Raw genomic sequence first — 24,711 nt, 5'->3', positions numbered from 1 at the left:
AGGTGCTGCTCAGGCTTTCTCTTGCTTCTGTCATGGCCTGACCTGGGTAAGTCATGCTACCTTACCCAGCAGGAGTAGCTGGGTTAGTCACAAGGTGAGATAAATCAATGGCTTGTAAATGCCTCTGAACTCTCAGAGTAAATGAAAGTTAGGTGATTGAAGATAATGGAAAGTTTGGGAATGTTGGAGGGCTCCCAACCAGAGTCTTTTTAACCTGCCCTGCCACACCACTGGGAAAGGACAAAGCCCTTCTCCTTCCCCAACTAGTCTTCACCAACTTCAGGGTGCAACTCAAGCTGCCAGCTCACCGATGAGGACCATGGTGATTTTTTTGGTTTTGTTATTTTTTGTCTTGGAGTGTTCAGCCCACATATTGGAGCTTTTCCCCCACAACTTTCTTACAAACAGATATAGTGAGAGGCAACAAACTGAGCTGCCTCCTTTCTCCAGAGAGAGAGAGGGGTGGATAGAGGTGGGCATTTCAGGCTAAGCCTACTACACTTGCTGAAAAAACTTCCCTTTAAAGATATATGTGGAGTTCAAATCTATCTTCAGCTAAACCTTTGAATGAAAAATAAGTTGACAGCCTCTTTCCACCCATCTGATGCACAGGCGGCATACCCCACACGGATGAGCTAGGGATTTGGGGGAGAAGCAGTGGAGGGATTCCCATTAAGGAAACCCCGCTCACTGTCTGCTTGGGTAAGATGCGGGGGAAGGCTCCTCTGCTTCTCAGCAATATGAACATGAGATCAGTTGCCTCATGGTTGCATAACTCCCTCACTCATTTGGGAATTCATGTGTTATTCCCATTTAGAACCACTAAGAAGAGACTCGATCTTTTGGCGGGTAGGGGCTGAGAAGTGCAGCTGAGCCATGCAGTTGGACCTGTGCTCCCAGCCATCCATCTGGCACTTCATGGAAACTCTTCTCTCTTCCAGGTTTCCTCTCCAAGGGAAATGGCTGCTTCACCTGAGCCTGGGGGTGGGAGTGAGTTAGCAAGCGTGCTGTGTGAGCCCCCCTGGGAACTGGGGCCACAACACAGGAACTGAATGGATTTGACCTTTTAGCCCAACATGGCTGCAATGGCAGCACGCTGCTAGAGCGACATAGCATAGAAGACCAGCTATTTCTGGAAAACTAATATTGCCCTTCCTGCTTCCCTCTAGTCTGCTCCTTGGCAACAGAGGGTGGGACGAGAGGGACCTGGTTTTAGACTATGGAAGGTTATCAACATTTGCAATTGTGCTGTATCTGTATCTACACAATCAGAGGTTTGGAAATACACGAATTTACTACAAGCTCTCTTCCCAAACCAAAATAGGCTCTTGCCTACTCTTTATGTTTTAGTTGTGATGGCTCATCAAGCTAATGGTGGTGCAGACTGCTCTAAGGGAGTTGTCACAGAGTGGTGGAGCTGAAGGGCACCTGTATTGCTTTGTCTAATCTATCCATCTAGCTGGAGCAGAGTCAACCATAACCAACGTCATTCCAGACAGATGCCAGTTCAACCTTTCTAAAGGCTTTGCCAGTATCCATTACCCCACAATCTCCTTTTCACAGAGGACCTCTTTGTGTTGCAGGGAGCAAGTGTAATGGTTCAGCACTAGCCACACTCATGTCCTCAAATGGAGAATCTGGTTGGGCCTGCCCAAGGTCCATGGTCACACCACATATAGTGGATTTCCATGCATTGGACTCTTAATCCTGGCAGGCAACAACCAGCTTCCATGTTAGCCCAGGCTCATTAAAGCAAGAGTAGGTTGAACCTTCACTGCAGAGCTGTTAGTATTGTGGTCAATATGAGAGGAAAACACACAGGTAGATACTATTACTTCCTTTGAAAACTCTTTCGGAATCATGAAAACAAAATGGGGGTTTAAAGGCACTGAAGAGAAATACAGCTATGGAAGACAGCTCCTAGGAAGACTTGCAATAGAGTGTTGGGGTATAGGATGACTTAGTGAGCAACAGGACTAAGATTTCTATTGGCCTTGATGACAATAAGCCTCTAGCTGACAATACAGGCTGCTGTCATGCTGTGATACAGCTATAGGGACAGTGGCACCATGCCAGGTGGGTGTTTTATTCATACTTTTCTCCTATAAAGATAGGCTCAAGTGACTCATATGTCACTGACCACATACCACACATTTAAAGTAATTGTCATGGATTTGATTTCTAGAGGTTAGGTTGTTTTTGTTTTCTTTCTTCCTTTTTTTTTTTTTTTTCCTTTTTAATATTAATTCCGTTCCCTCTACTCTCATCAATTTAATTGCAGTTGTGTAATCTGTAGATCTGTAAGGCTCTAGCATGAGGTCTCTGGCTATCAAGTTTCCATATTCACAATTAGCAAATGGAGACAAGAAGAGCAGCACTGGAAGAAAGGGTTTTAACTTAAGATGCTTAAGAGGATCTGTGATGCTGTTGCCTCATCACTGATAGGAGGGATGAGGAAGGTTTTAGGTTTCAAGCCCAAGTTTCCAGACACTTAAATCAGTATGAAAACCAGACTTTGTTGGACTTTCTAGAGGTAGACAGATGATAACAGTTAGGAGCATTTTAAGCCACCTTCTATAGCTTTCAAGAAACATTGAACAGCACTGATGTCTGGTTGATCTTAACTGAGAAGTTCTCATTTCCTGTCAAATGTCACTGAACACTGATCTTTGAGCAACACAAGCCTGAAATTACTGAAATTAATTTCTTCACATTCTGATTATCAGCACATGCTTTCTCCCTCTTTTCTCACCCATGTCATGCCATAAAACCATCACAGACATCTCTCTTGAACTTTGCACTTGCTCCTAAACAGATACTCACAGAGGGCAAGGGCCTTAGGCATAGTCAAGTGGAAGACAAGAGCCTCAGAAGAGGACAGGATGTCACCTATAGTGCTTCCCCCCCTACTTCCACACTGCACTGATGTGTGGAGAGTGCAACCACATTAAACACAGGGCATACTGATTAGCAACTTCATCCAGAAACTTGCTGGCATGCTTTTGAGTTCAATATCGGTCTATCATACTTTCCATGCCACGTATGAAACGGTATGTCTCATACCACACTCCTGCAATTGTAGCTAAGGCACGTTCAACATAGTGTTGTCTCATTTTAGGATGAACTCAAAGTATAGATTCAGAATGGTACCAACCCAGAATTTAAGAAAAGTAGAGGTGGTGTTTTGGAAAAGATTTCAATTAAGTGATTGGATACAGCTCATAAACATTTTCCATTTTTAGAACAGATGTGCAGACATGAGGAATTCCTTACCATAAATCCCTTCTTCTTCCCTTTCTTTTGAGTGAAATTTTTTTTCCACAATTTTCTCAAAGGGCAGTAGAGGGAAAGGTAGTAAATATTTTACACTTATTTCTCAAGGAAAACACTGTACCTGTTAAGACATTGCCATGTCCAAGGATCTTGCCTCTGTCACAGGATTGTCACTGCCATCTCAGACGCTATGGAGCATCTTGCTCATGTCCTGTGCTGTACCACAGCAACGGGTTGTCAGGGAAAGAGAGAGCCGATATCTACACACCTCCCTTGCAGACAACCAGTCAGGCACCCCAAGATGGTAGTTGTGTCCAGTCAGACCTGAAAGTAAAAAATGAGAGAATTCAGAAGTCACTGCTTATGGTGAAAAGGACAAGCATATATAGGCGACACTATGTTTTAATTATGATGGTGGAAAAATTCTTCTATACTGTTCTGAACTGTTCTTGCTGCAGCCACAACTGAGACCTTCTATGGGCTGTATCTCTGTGCAGGTGGTCTCATGGTGATACTTTGAATTGCCCACAGATGCAGGGAAAAAAAATTGGAATGAGAGCATGAGGTACATCGGGAAAAACATCAGACCTTCTCTCTGTGCTTAAACATGGGACAGATGCAGTAGCAGAAGCAAGTAATTTCTGTGTAATTTCCCCCTCAGTGAATGATGTACCATTATAGAAATGAAGGATAGCGCAAATAGCCAAAAGCATGAATGTCCTAGTCCAGCTTTCTAAATGGCAGTCCCCTAAAAAGGCAGCTAAAGGTCTGGAGGCTTGCAGCCTACATGTCCCTCCACCCTGATTTGGTACCAAAGATGACAAGAAGATGGAGGATGCTGTTCCATGTTTTGATACTGCAGTGGTTTGGCACTGCAGGTTTGGGAAAAGGAGGAAACCTGACTTGAAGGTTAAAGTCAAAACTGAGAATCCCACCTCCTAATTTCTTTTCCAGTAATTGTCTGTTAGGTGGCTTTACACAAGTCCTCCCTGTGGTTCACTGCCCCTCTTTTTATAAGGGGGTTAGTTACTCCAGCTGTCTCCTAGATGGGTGTACTTGAGGCTGAGTGAAGCAGTAGCTGCAAAGGGCTTTAGGAACCTCAGGTAAGGCATAAGGGTAGCAAAATATTAACTGTTTGGTAGTAGACATGCAATAGACTCCCTTCTGCATATTTACTAGGAAAGCAAAGGGGAAAATGACTCCTAAAGCTTCTCCTTGTTGTTTTGATTTAGACTTCTGCTGCCTGTTTCTGCTTCACAAGGGAAATTTCTTCGTATCTGTCATGCAGGCAGAAAACTCCTGGACGAGGATTGTGGTTTTGTGTGTGTGTTTTGTTTTGTGGTGGTTTTTTTTTTTTTTTTTTTTTTTTTTTTTTTTTGGGTGGAGACAACTGCAGATAGGTACTAAGCCTGTACATTTTAATCTCTCTATCTGACTAAATTGAATACATATATAGCACACAAAATGTGCTGCAAAGTAGAAACTAGAAGGCTGGCTTTGTTGGGCAGGAGAGAGTTAATCCCTATGGGGTGCTCATGTACGTCAGAGCAGGTTCCTGTCTGTGCAGTGCTCAGCTAGGATTGAGAGCTTTTGTTCCTTGTTGTTTTTCATGATTTCTTTGCATTTAATAGTGTTTGGATTTTTAAAAATACATTTTAAAGAGCATTTCAAGCTGGCAAATCGGGGGGCAGTCTGAGAACCCTGTACACTGCAGTCCCCTAAGATATTCAAGAACATCACAGACACAGGCAGGACAATTCCCCACCATGGCCATGGCATGTGTACTTCAGCCTTTAGTGCCTGTGCCACACCCTGCAGGGGCAAGATCCCAGTTCATCTCCCATCACTTTCCAGGAGTCTGAGCAGGGACTAACAAACGGTGGTGGGACTAGAGGTGGGGATGCTTGCCCTACTTCCCCAGCTCTGTCCCTCTAGATCTTCAAACAGGGAGCTGTTACCTGTCTCAGCGGGACTGGTGACCATCAGGTGAGAAGCCCCCATGTTTCACTCTCAGCTTCTGAGTCAAGCCCAGCTCTAAGCATGACTCTCCTGTTTGATTTTTGACTGAATTTAAAACAGTTTGGAAGAAAGTGGTGTCATTGTTCTCCGAGCATTAATCCAGCCCGAAAGGTTTGAAACTGACAGAGCCTGAGGTGGTTTCTGTTCTGAATTACAGACATTTCAGGACAGATGCAGTGCTGGATAACAGTGTCTCTGCCCCCTCCAGAGGCAGGGAAGGTGAGCAGGGAACTCCCTGCCAATGGGCTGTCCCCTGGGGTTTGGGGAGAGAGGCTGCTGTGAGAAGCTGGAGGGCACGCAGAGGTGAGGGACTGAGCTGGTAAAGGAGCTGGGGAGGGTCAGCTTGAAAGCAAGGATCGTGAGATTCGTGAAATGTATAAAGATTAGCCCAGCTGTGACTAAAGTTTTGGTCAAAACAACAACCTACAGTGAAAGGAGATGGAATCGCAAACCGCAGCCCGAAGGGCGGATCAGCGTGAGGCTGCACAAAGGAGCGTTCCGTGGGCTGGTGGGATCGCCGGGAGAAACCTCCGGATAGGCAAACCCTCCCCCTGCAGAATCTAGAGCTTAAGTGGGTAAACCCCTCAGAAATGCAGTGCTGGGCACCACCTGCCCGGGAGGGGATCGCCGGTAACACCGCCCCGCCCCCGTGTTTCCACTCCCGGCACCCGCATCCCTCGGGTTTCAGACGGCGTGGGCGGGAAGGAAGGTTCCCCCTCAGCCCCCGGGGCGCTGCGGTGCCAGCGGGGGAGCCGGGCCGCCCCCGGGGCCGTTCTCCGGGCGGGGACGAGCGGGAGGTTTCCCCGCAGCCGGAGCTGTCCCCGGGGCGGGGGGTTCCAGCGGGGCTGCCGGGGAAGTGCGGGCGGCGGGGCGCTCAGAAACACCCCCGCAAAGCCTGGTGCTCCTACAGCGCTGTCACGGGGGATTCCGCAGTCAAAAAAGCCACAACTCCCCAGCCAGCCCTTTCCCTACCCCGACAGACCAGGGGCGAACCCGGCCGAGGCCGCACCTCGGGCACGGAGGAGAGCGGGGGCGGTGCCGCTCTGCGGGGGCAGCTCCCTCCAGGCCGTGCTGCGGGCTGGGGGTCAGGTCTCCCGGGTGGCCGAAGGGGTGACACGGCCAGCCCCGGGGCCGCGCTCCGTGCGGGGCAGAGCGCGGCGGGGGCTCCCCGACGGGACCCCGGTCCCGCCGCGGCTGCGGGCGCTGCCCCGCCCGGCACGGCCCTCACAAACCGGGCTGCGGCTGCCACCTGCCGGCCGAGAGGGGCACTGCGCCTCCCGCCGCCCCCGCGGCTTCCCGGGCTCCCCCCGCCGCCCCAGACCCTGCCCAGGGCTTTCCTGCCGCCCCAGACCCTGCGCCCAGGGCTCTCCTGCCCCCGTCGGGGCCGCCGAGCTGCTGCGGGAGCAGCTTTTTTTCTCTGGCGGCGAAAGGCACCAGCTCCAGCCCCTCCCTGGACGGGGACAAACCGGGACATCCGTGGCACGGGCACCCCTTTCCCCTCCCAGCATGAAAGGCTCCCCCAACGTGTGAGTTCACCACCGAACAGGGGAAACTGGAGAATCGGCGTTACCCTTGCCGTGTTGCCCAGCGTCCGTGGCCAACACACGCCCCACTGGCAAAGCCTGTCCGGGAAAAGAATACAGAGGACAGAGAACTCCCATGAATCAGCAATGAGGGGCTCGATAGCGGGCCTCCTGGGAGCGCAGGAGGTGTGTTGTGGAGGTACCCGGGAGGCTCCAGCGCTGCAGGTGTGTAGGCACAAAACCACACTACTAGGGATTCACAGGGCCAAAGCTGGCACGTGGAGACAGGCAGAACAAAAACTGGGACCTGGGAAAGTGATTCTGTCAGCAGAAGACCAAGGCTGTGGTGGCAGAGGAGGGGGACAGGTGGCACGACTACAGCTCAGCAAACCTGGTGTGCTCTGGCAAAGAGCTGCAAGATCCTCACATCACGCTGATTCTTCCAGGAAAGGTGCTGGGACAGTCTGTGGGATGGGATAGGAAAGATGTACTGGGATGGAACAATTCTTACCTGTTCCTAGTTGGACAGGCCATCGATCCAAGTCCAAATATGTCCAGAGAGGAGGCAGTACTAGTGTTGTCCTTGGCTACTTCTCATCTTTGCTTCAGGTGCCTATTTGTTAACTTAGAGGTACCGGGAATAAAGCATGGCAGTGCTGGAGTGCTTCAGTATCAGCAACGGTGCTTTTCCTGGCATGGAGGAAGGCAGAAGCACGGTAAAGGTGAGGGAGGAGGTGGGAATTGCCCCACAAGTCACTGCTCACACCTCTACCTGCTACTCAGCCCCTTTGGCTTACCAGGTGGGTGACAGAAACACAGCTGGAGGGGGCTGCAAAAGGGAGCAGACGACGATGGCTCTCAGCCCCCAGGTGCTCTTCCCTCTTCTTTCTCCCACTCCTCCCACTTTCCTCCAGCTGCTGGTGCTGCTCTTTCCTCCCACACAGCAGCTCTGAGAGGCTGGAGGAGACAGTAAGGAACAGGGGAAGCACTTAGAGGCTGACAGATGCCACTGCCTGGTTTCTTTCCAGAGCCCCATCTTCCTTCGACCTTCGCTGTCTCCTCCATTTGCTCGGAGTTGGCAGCGGTGCTTGCAGAGGTGGCTGAACTGCACGATGTGAGTGAAGTGGGGTGCAGAGAAATGTGGGTGCCTGGGAGCTGAAGCTGGTCATTGCAGCCCTGTGAAGAAGTCACTATGTTGTGAGGGAGGATTGATTAAAAAACAAACAAACAAACAAAATAAAAACGTAAAGCTCATTAGTTGTCACCCCAAAATCAACCCGTGCTAGCCAGGATCCATTTTGCTGGAGATCTCATGAGTAGTGTGTAAGCAAGGCTCTGAGATGGTAATCAAGGGTTGCTGGTGACACTTCAAAGTGAGAGTCACCATGATGACTCAATTTCCATGTTACCTGCAGTGACCTTGTTGTTCATTCTATAAATACCAACTTTTAAAGTAACATTGTGAAATCATCTACACTTCTCATTCCCCTCTCAAATGTTCTAAAGCCATGCTGACAATTTTAAGAAGTCTTGTTCTACTTTTTCAGTGACTTGAAGAGTTGTATGTTGAACAGACAAATCACAGTAACCTGATATGCTAGGACATGCTATCCAGACTGAAAGAACTACAACTGCCACACAACCAGTCAGAAAGTTTAAAAAAAAAAAAAAAAAGCGCAGGTCTAAGTCAATAAATAAAAAGATGGAAAGAAAATAAAAACCCTGTCCCTGGAATCATATAGGTGATGGAATGGGCAGACTCTACTCTTCTGCGTAGCACCAAGGAAGGTTGAAACTATGGGCAAATAGAAGAGGTTTGTCTTGCTTTCTCTTCTGAAGAGTTTCTAAGGGAACTCCTACCCAGGTTTCCTCCCCCCCCCCCCCCCTTTATTTTTAGTCTCTTGCAAGTCCTCCAACTGAAGAAAGGGAGCCTTGCCTACCCTAAAATATGCCAAATTGTTTGTTCTTCTGGTCAAAATGTCTTTGAGACATTTTAGGAGAAAGTGTTTCATAAGAAACACTCTGGGCTTCTTAAGGCACAAAATACTCTGTTTAAGAAAAGGGACACAGGGCTCTTTGTCAGAAAACGAGCAGCAGTGCTGCAATGATCTGATCTGCTCCTGAGAAAATGCTATCACTCAGGTTGCAGCCACTCAGTTTTTTAAGAGCTTTTAGTGATGTTCCTGCTGAGTTTGGCTATTGTATACTGGTGCAAGGGGGGTGTCCCTATACAAATTTAAAGGAAGGCCCGTGTAAACCTACAGTAACAGGGATAAGAACCCTTGTAGAGCTCTTGCAATCTGTTGTGCTGACTAAGCTGCTCCAAATAATTAAAATTGCCCTATGATGACAGTCAGGTATTAATTAAGTAGGGTTTGTAAGATCATTCAGTTCACCTCAGATCACTGAAAGAGACTGTAAAGTACTACTGTGTTCAACAGACAATGCACAGATTAAAAAGGTTTTAGGCACAATTTTCGTTATGGCAGTCTAATAGTAGAATTGACTCAGTGAATGAGGTAGGGCACACCATGTACATTTTGTTGGGTGAATGTGTGCATCCACCCATGCTTAGGGACATACACACGTGCCATCGTGCCATGCACTTGCATGGAAAACTCTTCCTCAGATGATCCCGCAGGCAGACATATCCCTGTGCCACACAGCAAGATGCAGAACTCACTATCTGCAGGTCCCTGAGAAAGAGGGCAAGAGTGATTGGGCCAGAAGATGTATCTGGTGCGTGAAGTGTAGATTGGCCACCCTGGTGTTAACACCTCAGTTACCTGAATCACATCCTGATCTTTCTTTTCCAGCAGTAACAGCAATCAAGGTGGAGAAAGCAGAAGAAAGCAGACTAAAGATGCTGTACAACAGTCTCCTTAGAAAAACCATAGAATTGCTTTTAAATATTCTATCCTCCCAAACAAGTGAGTAGGCTATAAGCCGAACCAAGGTCACGCCTCCATTTAGTCAAGAAGGCAAGACTTAGATAAGCATGTCACAGAAAAGGTGAGGGAAAAAAACTGTTCATGATCTTTTACAATACAAGAAGTAGCAGGTTCAAAACTAACAGATATTTCATTGGAAACTGAACTCTGCAACTCTCAGCCATAGGAGTCCATGTCTACAATTTAGATAATGGACTAACAAAGTCATTATAATAGTCATTAAATACGTGACACGTTCAAAGGGAGGGATGTCAGTACACCCAGGAGTGGGTGTGGTAGGGCGGAGCAGAGGGCTCTCAGGCACACTGCTCCAGGCTTCAGCACCTTCTTCAGCACTCGGAGCTGGTAGGGTGGGTGGGAACTTGTTCAGGGAGGCCCAGCAGCTCTCGTCCTCCAAACACTAGAGGGACGTACTGAACACGCAGAGGACTACATGTCAGTGGCCGGTGCCTCACTGCTGCAACGGTTTTGTAGCATTGACTCATGGCTTCTCAAATGTCCTTTGCTGATGTCTCCAGACAACCAGAAGAAAGCACCTACTCAGGCTACCCCTTTGTCCTTTTTAACTTGTCTGGCCCTGCCATCAAAAACAGTCTCTGATGCTAAGAAGCAAGGAAGCTCAAAGTCCTGGTTTCAATCTGGAGCATTCTCTCCCTCCTTCAAGAGTCTCACCACTAAAGCCTGGTTTCTTTTCCCTTTTCCCAGAGAAAATGGTTTCCTGCCTTAGCTCCTAGCATGGTAATTGCATGAGACTGGCTTCCTCCATCCATTTATTTTGCTTGTATTGCATCTGCCCGCAAGTTAGTGTCTCTTAACAACTTCTACATATTACATCTTTGCTGCTCAGCATATGGACCACAAGACAGAGTACAGCAAAAGGCACTCATAAGAATACTTGAAACTCATGCTATCATACTGTAATCTGTAACAGCTGCAGCTCTGGGAAATAACCTCTTTTTAAAAAATCCCACAAACCAACAGTAGAATTAGACTATTAGAGACAGAGAACAAGACTGGACTTAGATAAAAAAGCAGAACAGCCAAAAATTCAAGTTGAAAGTTTTCCATTACATTGTACCAGAATTATGACCACTTGATTTGGCAGAGCAGTATTCTCCAGGAAATGTGGATTCATTGGATTTTAAAACCAACAATGGTGTTACCATAGAAGGACTGTGGCCAGAAGGTTTGACTCAACAGCTGTCTGATCCCTGGGTAAGGCACCAGTGACCACTGAAATTCTGTGAGCCAATGTCTGGGGCTGTGCACCCTTCAGAGCAGGGACTGTCTCTTCTGTGAAATACCTGGCACACTGAGGACACAAATAAATATAAATAGCAATACTCTGTGAGACTACTAATAACCCTATTCTGAAGGACTGAAAATAGAAGGAGCAGCTGAAACCAGATTAAAGAAAAAAATCAACAAAACACCTGCCTTAAGACAATCCCCATAGATTATAAATATTAGAAAGCTAACTCATACTCATCTGTATTCAAAGCTGTTCCTTCTGTGGCAGTGTCATCACACCTCCTCTGGGACTACTGAACTCAGATACTATTATTTTTGCTCTGGAACCCAGAAGTAGATCATTAGGTTTAAAAGGTTAAAAAACCCAACTACTTGCAAAAGTTCAAGGGGCTGCTTTTTTAGGCAATCATTCATATCAAAACACCATTCCTAATCAATCCTGAGCTTCTTAATACTTAAAAATGAAAAAAGCCTAAAATACAAGAACACTCTCCCTTCAGACCGTCACTTCCTTAAGGTTCTGTGTATGGAATATGGGTCGCACCACTCTTGTGCAGATTCCCTAAAAATAGCAGTGAAAACAAATTGCCTGTAAGTTCGCTACCTGTCCCTTTCTGGTAGTTGTTTGCAGGACAACTTGCTGTTGGCTCTCACAGATGACCAGCCATCAGACCTCAGCAAGACCACCACAAATTGACAGGAAAGCTTCCTAAGCCTCTATTCACAGACTCAAATCTCTTTATTTGAACCAGTACTGGCACACGTGAGTACATTCAGCAAAGTAAGAGAAAAGAAAACCCAACAAAACCAATCCCACAAGTGACAAAGCTTACTCTTGGGGGACATTTCTTTCAAGAGAGTCTCATTGACCCAATCATGGCCAGCTGGTCCTCTAAAAAATCAAGGCAACCTGCAGCACTCCAGAAGGACACATCTAAGTGATGCCTAAGATGGGAGGACCCTCCCCCACCCCCCCAACCTGCCCCAGAACATCCAATAGCTATGGAGAAGGGGAGAAGCTTGCGTTTTCTGAATACCACGGCAAATTCTTCTAAAGCATTTTCACTCTTTCAGTACTAATACAGAGACTATTAAACTCTTCCTATTCCCTGCTTCATGGGTTTCCACACTGTTGTTTTTCATTTGTGTTGCTACTATTTGTATTCTCTGGCATTATGACTGTTTCTCATACAAATTCATAAACAGCAATAATTCCAGCTCCAAAAAACCCCATATGTTCTAAAAAGACATCAGACAATGTGTGGGAGGAAGAGAAGTACAGCAAGGAGGGAAATACCTTGCCTGAAGTCATACAAGAGGACAGCAACGAGGGTAGGAACATTACTATTCATGAAGCAGGTCTAAATCCAGGGGGTCCTAAATTGCTAGCCAGAAAAGTTCATGGCAGCTACTGCAAATCGCAGGAAGCAAAAGCATCACAATACTGCAAGAAATCTAATCTTTGGCTATATCATACAATGCTTAGGGAAAGGTTAAGGATTTTTTGTTTGTTTTTAATCTTTTTCCTGTAAGAGGAAGGGAGGGCTATAGAGTAGGGAAAGAAGGTTGTAAGCTGCATCAGAACCCTTTTCTCATTACCGTTTTCCATTTGTTATGAAAACTTGCCATCACAGGTGATCCAAGGTGTCCATAGGTGATCTGTCTCTATTGCGTTGTAAAAGCTCTTGCTTGAATGTGATCCTGTGGTCACACTGGGTGCCAACACGATACTCTGGAGTTGCCTTCTTTTTGTGGCATCAGTGCAGTCCTGACCAGTACAACTATGACATCAACAGTAAATCAAAACCAACGACTTCATAGATATAGGTATCTGATTCTTTTCCTGTAGCATTTGCCCTCAAAAGCCCTTGGAAGTCAGGAGCTTTAGAGGCTGTGAGGATGCTGAGGATTTTGAGGATGTTATCTGTGATCAGAGACATTTTTCCCATCTGTACTTAATTTGTGGGCATGCTCTGAAAATAACTGAGGAAAAAAAAAAACCTTTTTTTTTTTTTTTTTTTTTTTTGGGAGAGGAGAGGATTTTGCCATTTACCTATGGTTATGTCATCCCTCAATTAGACTACTTCAGTGATATGTTTAGTAGAGCCAGTCAATGTGAAACGAGTTACCAAGCCTCATTATTAGAAATCATATTGAAGTTCAGTTTGTCAAAGTATCTCAACAGTCAGTGGAAAGGAACAGGCAGTTCAAACACGCAATTTGTCACGCTCTACAACAGGAAGGGTAGATCACCCTCCAAGATAATAATCTTTTCCATTTATTGAAGACAGAGCCTAGACAGCTATCTTAGCTTATTTTAAAATAGCTTAAATGCAAGGAGGTGAGTGTAGTCCTTAAATAGTCAGTTCATCCCACAGAGAATCACACCTTTCCTCCATTATATGCATTGGTCTCCACTGCAGCATGCTGCCCAACTTGTTGGCTGTTTTTAAGATTAGTATAATTAGTTTTAATTGACTAACATTTGAACACAGTCAAACAACTCAAACCCCCCACTCTTGGCATTTATATAGGAGGGTTGAAGGCATGGAGATGAGAATGTTCCATTATCCTTCTCCAAGGGCAGATACCAACATTCCTCAGCAGGTGAAATCCATATAGTGTTAGGTCAAGTTTATGCTCTCAAGTAGATTTTTTTGCTTCCCTCCTTCAGTTTGAGGTACTGCTTACGCAGTACGCGTCTAGGAATCACCTAAAATTTCAGAAACTACAGTTAAGAGGGAAGCATGGGCTATTTTAAAATCAGTTGTATGGCAGAGAGAGCAAACAGCAGCAATGGAACACCTGTGCATATAACTTTTTTGAGACTAAGGCAGTACACATTAAAGTACTTAACCAAGATTCAGAAAAAAATACTCAAGTCAGGTGACCACAGTTTTCAAAAACCACGTATAAGGTGCAAATTCTTTGGAAACGCCAAATCCTGCTATCTCCTTGATGGCAATTTATAGTATGGTCACACATAAAAGACTTAGTCCTCCTACATTTTGTATAATGCCTGTATACAGTACATCTTGCTGCATTTCTTAATGAAAAAAATAAACACTGGAGTAAGCAAGATGTAAGCTGACATGAGTATTAATAGCCAAATTTCAGTGCCCACCAGTGTTGTCTAATCCTTGGTGATCCAGAAAAGGCCTATTTTAATTCCATCTTTTGTCAAAGCCACGGATGACCATCTGTGCTCCACATATTGTTCCCTTAGGGTTCTTAAGGACCAGCCTTACTCTTCACTTAAATCCTGGCATCCCCCATCATCAGTGACACAGATGCAGTAGAAAAGAGTTCAGCACATGGCAACCCTTGATTTGACTACATAATATATTAGGAAACCAAGTTGTAAGGTCCATCCTCTGTACCAAGGGAAGTTTTTAAAACTAGCACTCAATGACATATTCACCAAATATATTTAAGTGACTCCCAAGTATTTATCAACCAGTATAAAAGTAAAGCAGACCAGTTAACCAAACTGGTTTACATATAGATACAGCTATGCCTGTTTCCAGTCAACAACATTCAGCCTTCCAGCAGCCTTGGGAAGAGAACAAAATTTGACATGCTGTTGACTCTGTTGACAAAAATTTAACACATTCACCCATTTTTAATAAAAATCTACCCAGCAGTACCACTTGCTCATACCTCTGTCAAGCTTTCTAGATAAATGAAAACTACTTGCAATAAGACAGAGGTAAAATTTGCATTAGAACTGCTCATCTTCAGTCATTTATAAAAATGCTCACAGATCCTTTAATGAAGTAATGTTACAGTGTTATAAAAATTACATTGATGTCACAGTTTCCACCAATGCCATACTTGCTCTTAATTTGCATTAACGAGAGAGGAAAAATATTAGGGGGGAGGGCGGAAAGAGTAAGTTCATAAGCATTGTTAGTTCTGAATCACTAAGAAGCATGTTTAACACCAAAAGCTGAAGGGCAGGTTATATGAGAGCTGATTTAGCTTATTTTACACTCTGCCACAGAGAGTCAGACACAGAGGTATGGGGAATTTTCCAAGGGTGCACACGAAATCATTGTCTAATCAGGAGTGTTAAAGGTTTTCCTGCCTCCCAGCTCTGTCTGCTCCTGAGGAAAGGTTGTAGCTCTCCTAGGCTAGCCCAGACTCTTGCAAATGGCGCATGACATACACACTGGAGGAGAAGCTGCGAGTTGTTCATAAACAATTTATTTTATTTCAAATATGTGCCCTTTTTGATTCATCAGTGATGTCTGGAGAATCACGTTCTCCACCAACCAAAGACAGAACTGATTTGGAAATCTTCCACCTGACTTATTTGCTGTTGATACCTTGACACCGTCTCCCTCCTCCTCCTCAGCAGCTGAAAGTATGGCTCAGAGTGAGCAAAAACTTGCACCTTATTCCAAAACGGCTAGAAATACAGTGAACAAAGAATTAGTAAATCAACCACTCAGGGAGGCAGAGGGCTATGAATATATAGACAAATACAAAACACCTTATTGGGATTTTTACCAATTTTCTTTTTCTGCAAGTAAGATTAAAAACTACTTTGACTTTAGAGTCCTGCTGTTTTCTCCTCCTTATCCCCCCAAGTGAAACAAACAATTCTAAAAATACTTGATGTTTCTCATGTTTTTTATAAACATTTAGAAGTCTGTTCCTCTCCTTCCAAAAAAGCAGGTGATGTGGTATGGAGTGAACGAGACTGGACAAAGCATGAGTTTCACATGGATGAACTGCTGATTATCTCTTCTTACTATTTGGTATAGGTATGTGCTTTGCATTTCCAGTGACTTAGATTGTAAGACATGAAGCAAGTTATTTTGGATGCTGATGCCAATCTGAGCATTAAGGAAAAAGTAACAGTGCCTGGCTCCTGGTACAGGTGGTCATGGACTTATGGAAGTTTCTTGGTTTAATATTTACACGGATGTTTTAAAATTACGGTCTGTGAAATATATTTTCCAAAGATGCTCCTATATTTGAGAAAAAAATAACAAAAGAACCCTTGATCCAAATCCCATCTCTTTTTAAAAGTCTTGTTAAAAATTTTGGTTCCTCATTTTATCTTAACACGCTTAAAAGCAGAGTAGAGAATAATGACATTTTTAGAAAAGAGAAAGATGCTGGTCTCTAAGGAGACCGTCGCTCTTTTTTCATAAGTAAATGACACTGAATGGTGCGGATTCGATTCTTTGCTGGGGCAAACTCCGGCTGAAGTTTTAGTGTTGACTCATACCATTTCATCGCCTTTTCAAACTCTTCCTGTAAAGAAAGAAATGAGAGCGCAAAGAGTCAGATTCTAAAAGCAGTAAACACATTTTCTATGCCTTTCTCATCCTAAGTACTTGTGTAGTGTGCACAAAAGTACCTGAACCAATCCCCATGGTTTAGGATTTTTTTTCCTTCTCCCCCAGATAACCAATATTTTCTTGGGCTAATGACTCAATTCTGCATAAACCATGGGAAGGAGTTAAATTACTGTTGCAAATTATTGACCAATGTTCTTGCCTTTTCCTTTTAATAGTACATCTTACCATTCTTTCCGTAAAAGTAACTTTTAAAAACAGATTTCAGTCAGAATTTATATAGACAAAATCTTTAAAATCATGGACAATGCAAAACCATCTACTTTTCTGAAAAGCTAACATTTTTAGAAATAACCTGAAATTATTTTTAAAAGATCACTCAATGTAGAGAGTAAAAACTAAACAAAAAACCCCCAAAACTTGAAGAGCATACAATAGCTAGAGAATTTCAATTGGTAAGCTGGACTCAGATTGGTAGTTAGAAGCATTCATGTGGAAATAGCATCTATTTTTATATAGCTGAAATCTCATTACCTATGTCACTCTGCTTTTTTATTAACTAGGAAAGCATGCCAACATCCAATAGTGTATTGGAAGAAAAATGAGAGGGGAAAAGACCCAAAACATTCTGGGATTTTCAGTCTCTTTCAATACTATTTTTTGTTCTATTAAGTTCCTTTTCTCAGTAACTTTAGTTGTAGAGATAACACTAATTTCTAGCCATATAATCAACACTAACTAGATCAAGGTGAGTTGTGAAGTCTTGTTTTTTTAAAAAGTACATTTCCATAGAATATATAGACAGTATGAAGAAACTTGAGTTCAATCTGTAAATTACATTGGACACTGATAATCCAGATACTGAAGCTGAACTTCCCCTGTGTTTCTTCCCTACAACTGAGAATTGGGTTTTACTTATTATTCTAAGCTTAGCTCTTCAGGATAGAGATCCAATTTATCATTACTTTTCCAGTAGAAAAGTATCTTGTGTTTAGATGAGCAGCCAATACAAACTACTAATTGTTTGCTACTATCTTTAACAAAGCTTTGCAGACAGCATTCCTAAGCCAGCTTATAAAAATGTTGGCCTTAAAGTACTGAGTAATAGGAGTAAACTAAATAACAGAAGTTTTGTCTTTCACAAAAGATATTCCTTCTTGATGATCCTTCCCCAATTTCTTGAACACTGTTCCTTCAGAATTATTTGTGAGAATACCATTTTGATATCCCTGTAAATATTGTACCGAAGACAGACATAAGTGGGTGACAGCACACTCACCATTGCTACATAGACATTTGCCAGCGTGAAATGATTAACTACAAAGTGTGGCGCTATTTCCACTGCCATGGTGGCCACAATGATGGCATCATTCCAGAGTTTTGCATTGTGGAAGATGTTTGCTAGACTTATTAGTGGTACATCCTGGAAGAGAAGAGCAACAAATGGTGAGGTTCCTTCCACTGAAGTTGTCAGAAGACTCCACTACCCAGCCACTCTCACTTGGTTCCTACTCACTTCCCTCTCTGGTGACATTGAAAGTGACAAGCCAGAGCTGTTTTACTCTAAAAGGGCATTTGGGCCCCAATTATAAACAAAAAAACCCTCACATCCACATCTACTCTCAATTGTGATAAACACTACTGTTGCATAGAAAAACAACTCAAAAATTAGCTCACTTAAGTGTCCTAGGATATTTTTGTCCTGCCTCTACCACAGGATTCTTATTCTGATGCTGAGTAACAGCTATAAATAAAATTTCCTCAACTAATCACTGATGGCATGCTTTTTATTTCCTGGATTTCCAGACTGTGACCTTGTCTAACTGACAAAACTGCTGAGCCCTGGCAGCCATAGCAGACTCTGGGAACTTCATACCTTCGAAGGACAAAATACTGCTTAGTACCAAGTCTTAAATGACCTCAACAAGACAATACAATATTCTGGATGTGATCCCTGTCTCCTTGACCTCCACATGTCAAGGAGTACCTTGGTGGATAAGTCATTCATGTTTGCAAAGCAGATATTATGGAAGTCAGAATCACAAAAGAAGTTCATGGGAAAATTAATTACCTTTCATTTACATGAAAAGAGTCAAGAGAAAGTAGCCAGAGTGCATAAACGCAGAGAGGAGGATAAAACAAAATATTAAATAGCTTTTAATTCAATGCAACTCTGAGTACAAAAACAAGGCACAAATCAGGAGAATCATCCAGTCTCAAGCAACTTTATATCATACTTCTAGAAAACAGCACTACTACACCATAATCTTGACAAACTGTAATTTCCAATCCATAGTCTAACCCTTACAAATCACACAACTAAGGGCTCCATTCCTGAGGAACCATTCCCCATTACAAAGAAGCAAAAGCTTGACGTGTTACATCTTGGTTCCAACCTTGTTTTAAAAGGCCGATGCAAAGAAAGAGACTTATAGGAGACAGACAGATTGTGCAGTGGGAATGTGCATTTCTTAGTTGAGGGATTTCTACTGTAAATGGCTAACTCCTCCTAATAATATCCTGAAAGTGTAAATTACTTTGTCTCCCAATTTTCAGAGAAGGGTTGAAGACCAAGAGTCAAAAAGGAGTATAAATTTTGCAAAACTGCACAATTTGCTGCTCAGGTCCCAGAGGAAAAATTTACAGTGTACAGTAAGGAGCCTATGCATTTATCAGTTTGCAAGGGGGAGCTTGGTGTATAAGAATAGACCTTATAATGCTCAGCCCAGCACGTGGCAAGGTGAAGACTACAAAGCACCTCAGCCAACTGAAACATTAAACAGAAGATGATATTCAAAGTACTGCCTTTTTTTTTGAGTGAAGTACAGAACTGCTGCACTAAGTCAAGCACTAGTGTCCAGCTGAGATTCCCTAAAAGTTTAAGATTTAAGCATTTAAGTAATTCCTTTAGATATCACCTCCTATCCTCCTAAAAAGCACAAGCAGAAAGTATCTCCCTATATCTCAGGTTAGAAAACTTGCCTAGACAAAGGTTGATTAAGTCTCACATAGCAAGAGGAAGTTCAAGCCCAGAATGCCCAGAGAGGTGTCGAACCCACTGAAATGTAGGGAACACCACTAAACCTTTTCTGCAGTTATCTTTTGGTTTTGCTTGTTTTCTGGTGTTTTTTTTTTTTTTTTTTTTTTTTAGACAGTGCATACCAAACAGGTGGTGAAAGTTTTGAGGTTTCACCTCAACAGGCTAATACATTTTAGACACTTGATAAATGCAGCGTTGGCCCTAAAAGTAATCTGTGAAAGCTTTGTTGTGACAAGCAAAACATTATTTCATCTGAGTAGTGGGCACACATATACACACCTTCATGTGATGGGGTGCATAGTGCAATGCTTGCCGTAAACAATCAATTGCCTTCTTTCCTTGGCCTTTCACCCTCCAGTAAAGAGCTGCCATGCTAGAGAGGACCCATGAAGTCTGATTCTGGCAAAAGAAGAACATGAAAAACTGTCATGTAAACACTTGCAGTGAACAGTCTTATCTTTCATTCCTCAAATTGATTTGTTATACTGAGGTAGAGGGCGTTACACTCAAAAATAGCATTAAACTATTCCAAAGCAACAAAAGGTTTTTTATCTCACAACACATATGCAATAGCCAGGTAAATGAGACTGCCAAATGAAACACAAGTTCTAAATGCAATGTTATTTTCTTAGGAAAGGAATAGTTAAATATCTTTCAGCAGCCGCAACAGCTTCTAACTAGATGTCTGATGCTGAGCATCTAGATGTGTACACACGTTCGCCAAAATGAATGAAAAAACTTAGTTAAATTAGCTGACTGGACTTGTAGGCTCCCTGCAGTTATCAGAAAGAGAAAGGATGCCCTGGGGATGCAGCTCAGACCAGACGCCTGACAAAGCTCAACGGATAACCTTTGGTGCCTCTAGCTGGCTGACTCCCATGCCCTCTATTACAAAGGAAAACATTAAGTGCTTGAATTCTGTGGACTCAGACACAGTAAATGAATGTTTATGCTCACATATGCAATTAGATAAGTAGCCATCTTGATTTGTTTGATTAGCTCTTGTGAATACTGAATGAGACTGGTAGACAGAAGAACTGCATTTCATTTCCAACACAGTCAACACTGAGAATTCTGCTTCTAGTCTCTGCACTAAATTTTCAGCTTATTTGGATAAAGCTTCCTGTCTGCAGGGGAAACTAGTACCTAAGAGAAAAAGCTACCATACATCTAAAGTGGAAGGAAACTAAGTCTTGTAACACCAGGATAAGAGTAACATCTTTAATTTCTGGGAATGGACAAAGCTATATTGGCCTCAGATTCAAGGCATAGTAAGGTTGGTCCTCAGACAACTTTCAGTAGAATAGGCTGGGGGCATCAAACTGGTTTGACTAGCCTTCTTTTCTACAGCAGACTGGGATATTCTCCCTACTAGTTGTAAACATAGAACAGCAATCCTTACATCCCTATCTGCTTTGTAGATCCTGGGAAAATTATGTCCCTAATCATCTAAGGTGCTCCAATGAAGTCCTTAGCAGCCTTCAGCCAGGGAGCTTGGGTTTCTTTGGGGAGAACGGGAAGTGCAGTCTTGCACATGGTACCACACCTCTGCCTGAACACATCTGACACTTCAGTCCAACACTGCATGAGGTAAAAGAAGCAGCCTGAAACAGCAGGAAGCTGTTTGACTGCTGAATGCCAGAAGCATCACTGGAGAGGTGACACATGGCTTAACTCAACTTTCCATAAGCTCCAAGACAATGCAGCATAAAAAGAAAGAAGAGGGCTGAGAATTGTTGAAATAGTTTAATATATCAATAGTCAGCAATGCTGTTCACTACAGGGCAGGAAAGCCTGGAAAATCTGACAAGCTTACGTTTCAATGGAGAGATATGGAAGACACTTGACGGTGTAAGCACAGGATACACCTCAACAAAATACCTGTGAGGACATTACAGATGCTAAATAGACACAAATCCCTAGTCCAAGTACTAATACATTACTTGACTAGGATTTCAGACAAACGATTTGAGACCAGACTGACCACTGTGTCAGTCATGAGCAGTAAGCCCAGACTTCTCATTTTTATCGTTTACACATACCTTTTCCAAAGCTTTGGCTATTCGAGTACCAACTTGTTCTAGTGACTGGGGTGAGTACTGGTCTTTGCCAAGATTCTGTAGCACCTGTGGAAGAGGAAATACAAGTGCTTACATGCTGGTACCTAGTAAGCGATGTCCCTTATTTGTTGGCTGCTTTTTTACCCAGCCTTTTACAAATGCTGTCACCTGCTTCAACCTAAACATCATTCTCTATATTGAGTTAATACTATCTGTATCATCACACAGTGTTATAATTCCATGGCACTGACTACTAGGAAGCTGCAAGTTCTAAGTATGGAACTAAGTATCGGCTGAGTTGGACTTTTCTTTCACTTATTCATCCACCAAGAGCTATAAATACAGAGACATTAACAGTGTTTTAGAATTTCCTTCAGACCATACTGTAGATGGCTGGGAAAATATTCCGGTAACATTTGTTGGTTGCTGGTTCATTGTTCTTACAGTTTTATCTGGGCATTCATTCACTGAAAGTCACCTCTGGAGACAGGACACTGAACTAAATGTGCCCTGGTATGGCCATTTTTGTGTGCCAGCCTTCAACTCTGGCATACCTCTTTCAGTTGACTTTCTCCAGTGTAATGCAAGCTGGCCCGACTAGAGACACCTTGCAGGTGGTCCAAAGTATGCATACTGGCTGGTAGGTTTGGGTTACAAAGGGGCTCCATGGCTGGTTCTTGCAGCTGTGTGGCAAAATCAATGTGTTCTGTAATGCTACAAATGTCATAAAACAAGCTGAATTAGTTACGAGAAGAAAACAGAATAGTCATTACGAAGTTCTCTAGTGAAAGTAAACTGCTCAGAACCTGACAAAATCTCATTTGAGAAGCTCAAGAGGCAAGAGAAACTGGATCTTCCATCTGCACTTGCACTTTCCTTTGCAAGTCTATTGATGAAACCACTTATTTTCAAACTCCTTTGAAATCCCAAAAGTTTTCTTACTATCAAAATCTTCAGTTTACGCACACTGAAAGCCATGTAACTGTCTTGCTTTGTGTAAGTAACTTACTTAAGGTTCATATACGAGATACTTACTCAATGTTTTTAGCAGAAACAGCAAGCCATGTGCTGGCTACAGTTGTAAGCTCTACTCTACGGAGCTTCAGGCATTCATCAGGACTTGGCCAGCCGAGGCTACGATAGTCCCGCCTTTTTCCTTGAGAAAGCAAAACAAAAACAGAAAAAACTTTCTGGAAGCAGAAGGACATTATGCTTCAGCAGGATGGTTTATAAAATACCTTATACCAGTGGATACATTCCATGCATTATAAAAGTCACCATACTGCGGTCAGATTTCTTTAAGAACATTCCTGAACCTAAATGGACTGAACAGAACTTGTAGGATGCAAGGACAGAACCAGATTGTACGCAAGACAGCTCAGGAGATGGAGTTTCAAAACCTGTTTCATTACACTTTTTCCAAAACTACAGATTAAAAACAACTCTTGTTTACAGGTATTATCTTTACTTAAATGTCCTTAAAGAAAGTTCATAACTAAGTCATAATTTATGTTCTACAGTTATAGTTAAAATTAATAAAAGTTGTTTGGTCTATCTTTTGACAATCCCAGGGGAAAGACACTGCCCTTTCTGTTCAATGAGTATTTTTTAAGAGAGTCAGTGGCTTCTACTGCATTCTTACACTCAAGACAGCAATATTTCTGAATCTATTAAATAATTAAACCTTATCCCTCCCACTTTTTAGAGAAGTTAAGCAAGGCAGGGAAAGGTTAAATGACTTGCTTTATATTAACAAATAGATCATCAGGAGAAAGAAGAACATGATCTTCACATTTGAACCAAAGTCTACTGAAATCTTATATTCCCTTACATTTGGTGGATACTGTATCAAGTTCAAGGAATCCAGTCAGTGTTAAATGTTAGGAAACATTTTCCTTTTCACGTAAGAAACATCCACACTATTTGGAACATTAAAAAAAAAAAAAAAAAAGTCCCAGTAGCCACAGATTTGCTCAGTGGGAAGCCAAGTTTAACACCGTGCCAGTCTATTGCACCAGCTATGCAGAAACGTTTCAGTAGTTATTTCTAGTTACCCAAAATTTTGCCCATTTGGATGCAAATCCTATTTCTCATACAAGTTATAGTAAACCACTTCACCATAATTTTGCAAAATAATGAAGATGTCTGTAATACCATGTATTTTGTAAAGTATTGTGATAAAAGGAAAATTAATTTTGAGATACACTAGGAAACTTCAGAGATAAATGATCAGTTCTCATCACCACAACTGTGAACTATCTGCGAGTTCTTATTTGCACAAATAGCAAAAGCCAGCAAGTGGTATGGAAATGCTGCAGAGACAGGTCAGTAGTCTGGGAGGTAGTCAAACACAGGAGAGATACCATAATTTCCTTGTTCTACCAAGAACTCCCCAAGTGACTTTCAAAGTGTTACTCAAATGTTGGTGATTTAGTTCTTGCAAAGAGGATGTCAGCAGATCCTGCCTCACAGGAACATTAGGAAGGTAACTACTCTACAATAGAGGGATGCTGTGTAATAAATCCACAAAAGTAGCTCAGAGGGAAAGAAGATAAACACTGAGGAAGGACAGGTGTGTGCTCACAAATGATAGTCTGTTTTCACGTAATCCTTCCCCTTACTTCAAATATTTAATTCAATAACCTACATTTGTCAGTTGCTAAAAAAGGAGCTTGTTAAAGTTTTCATGTAAAAGCCTTCAAAATGTGAAACCACTTTCCAGGTCATCAAATCATCAAGGACTAAGAGGTACTGTAGAACATATTTTTCCTTACACATCAATGCTACAACATTAAGATTTTAGCTCTGTTGAAAGATAAGACAAAAAGCATGGGGGCCAATTACTTGGGTTTTATTCTTTGGCACTACATTAATAGATTACTCTCTAATTCCTCAGCGAGCAAAAAGTCCACTCGTCTCTCCAAATCTCATCTCTGTTGGTGCAATACTCTACTTTTCTGTAGCTCCAGTTTTCTGGAAGACAGCCTCTAAGTTTACTTTTATAATATCATCAAACAATTACAGCAGGACAGTTATTATTTATTTATTTATTTCATTTTTATTAGACCAAGCTTTCTGCTTTTTGTCTTTGAGTTGTATGTCTTACGTTTAGTCAGTAATCAGTCCAAGCTCTTATTTTGCATCCTGATAACCTAACTTCTCTGCTCCTTCAGTTTTACCAAAAGATATCACTAAAACCCCCTCTCTCTTTTACTACTTCTACTCACAATATTTACCTCTTTCATTCTCCACTTTTACCACCCGATCCCCACAAGTTTTGGGAAT

At 42.8% G+C, this 24,711-nt stretch overlaps 1 protein-coding gene across 4 annotated transcripts in view; it reads right to left on the bottom strand.

Moving 5' to 3' along the window:
• Positions 1-15,204: 15,204 nt before the first annotated feature.
• TTC17 (tetratricopeptide repeat domain 17) overlaps positions 15,205-24,711 on the bottom strand; it is a 53,111-nt gene continuing 43,604 nt past the window's right edge. For 3 of the 4 annotated variants that reach the window (XM_027893693.1, XM_027893696.1, XM_027893695.1), the window contains exons 20-25: positions 22,462-22,582; positions 21,981-22,140; positions 21,409-21,492; positions 19,646-19,765; positions 17,606-17,749; positions 15,205-16,282 (exon numbers count right to left, since the gene is read on the bottom strand). In XM_027893693.1, coding sequence (XP_027749494.1) covers positions 16,151-16,282; positions 17,606-17,749; positions 19,646-19,765; positions 21,409-21,492; positions 21,981-22,140; positions 22,462-22,582 — 761 coding nt within the window. In that variant the 3' untranslated portion in view covers positions 15,205-16,150. The remainder of the gene's footprint in view (positions 16,283-17,605; positions 17,750-19,645; positions 19,766-21,408; positions 21,493-21,980; positions 22,141-22,461; positions 22,583-24,711) is intronic. The other variant, XM_027893694.1, reaches the window with a different exon arrangement.

The sequence above is a fragment of the Empidonax traillii genome, unplaced genomic scaffold, assembly GCF_003031625.1.
Source record: "Empidonax traillii isolate 1590-97213 ecotype Southwest subspecies unplaced genomic scaffold, ASM303162v1 scaffold402:size526523, whole genome shotgun sequence".
NCBI lineage: Eukaryota > Metazoa > Chordata > Aves > Passeriformes > Tyrannidae > Empidonax > Empidonax traillii.
This window is presented reverse-complemented; position numbering and strand designations above follow the sequence as displayed.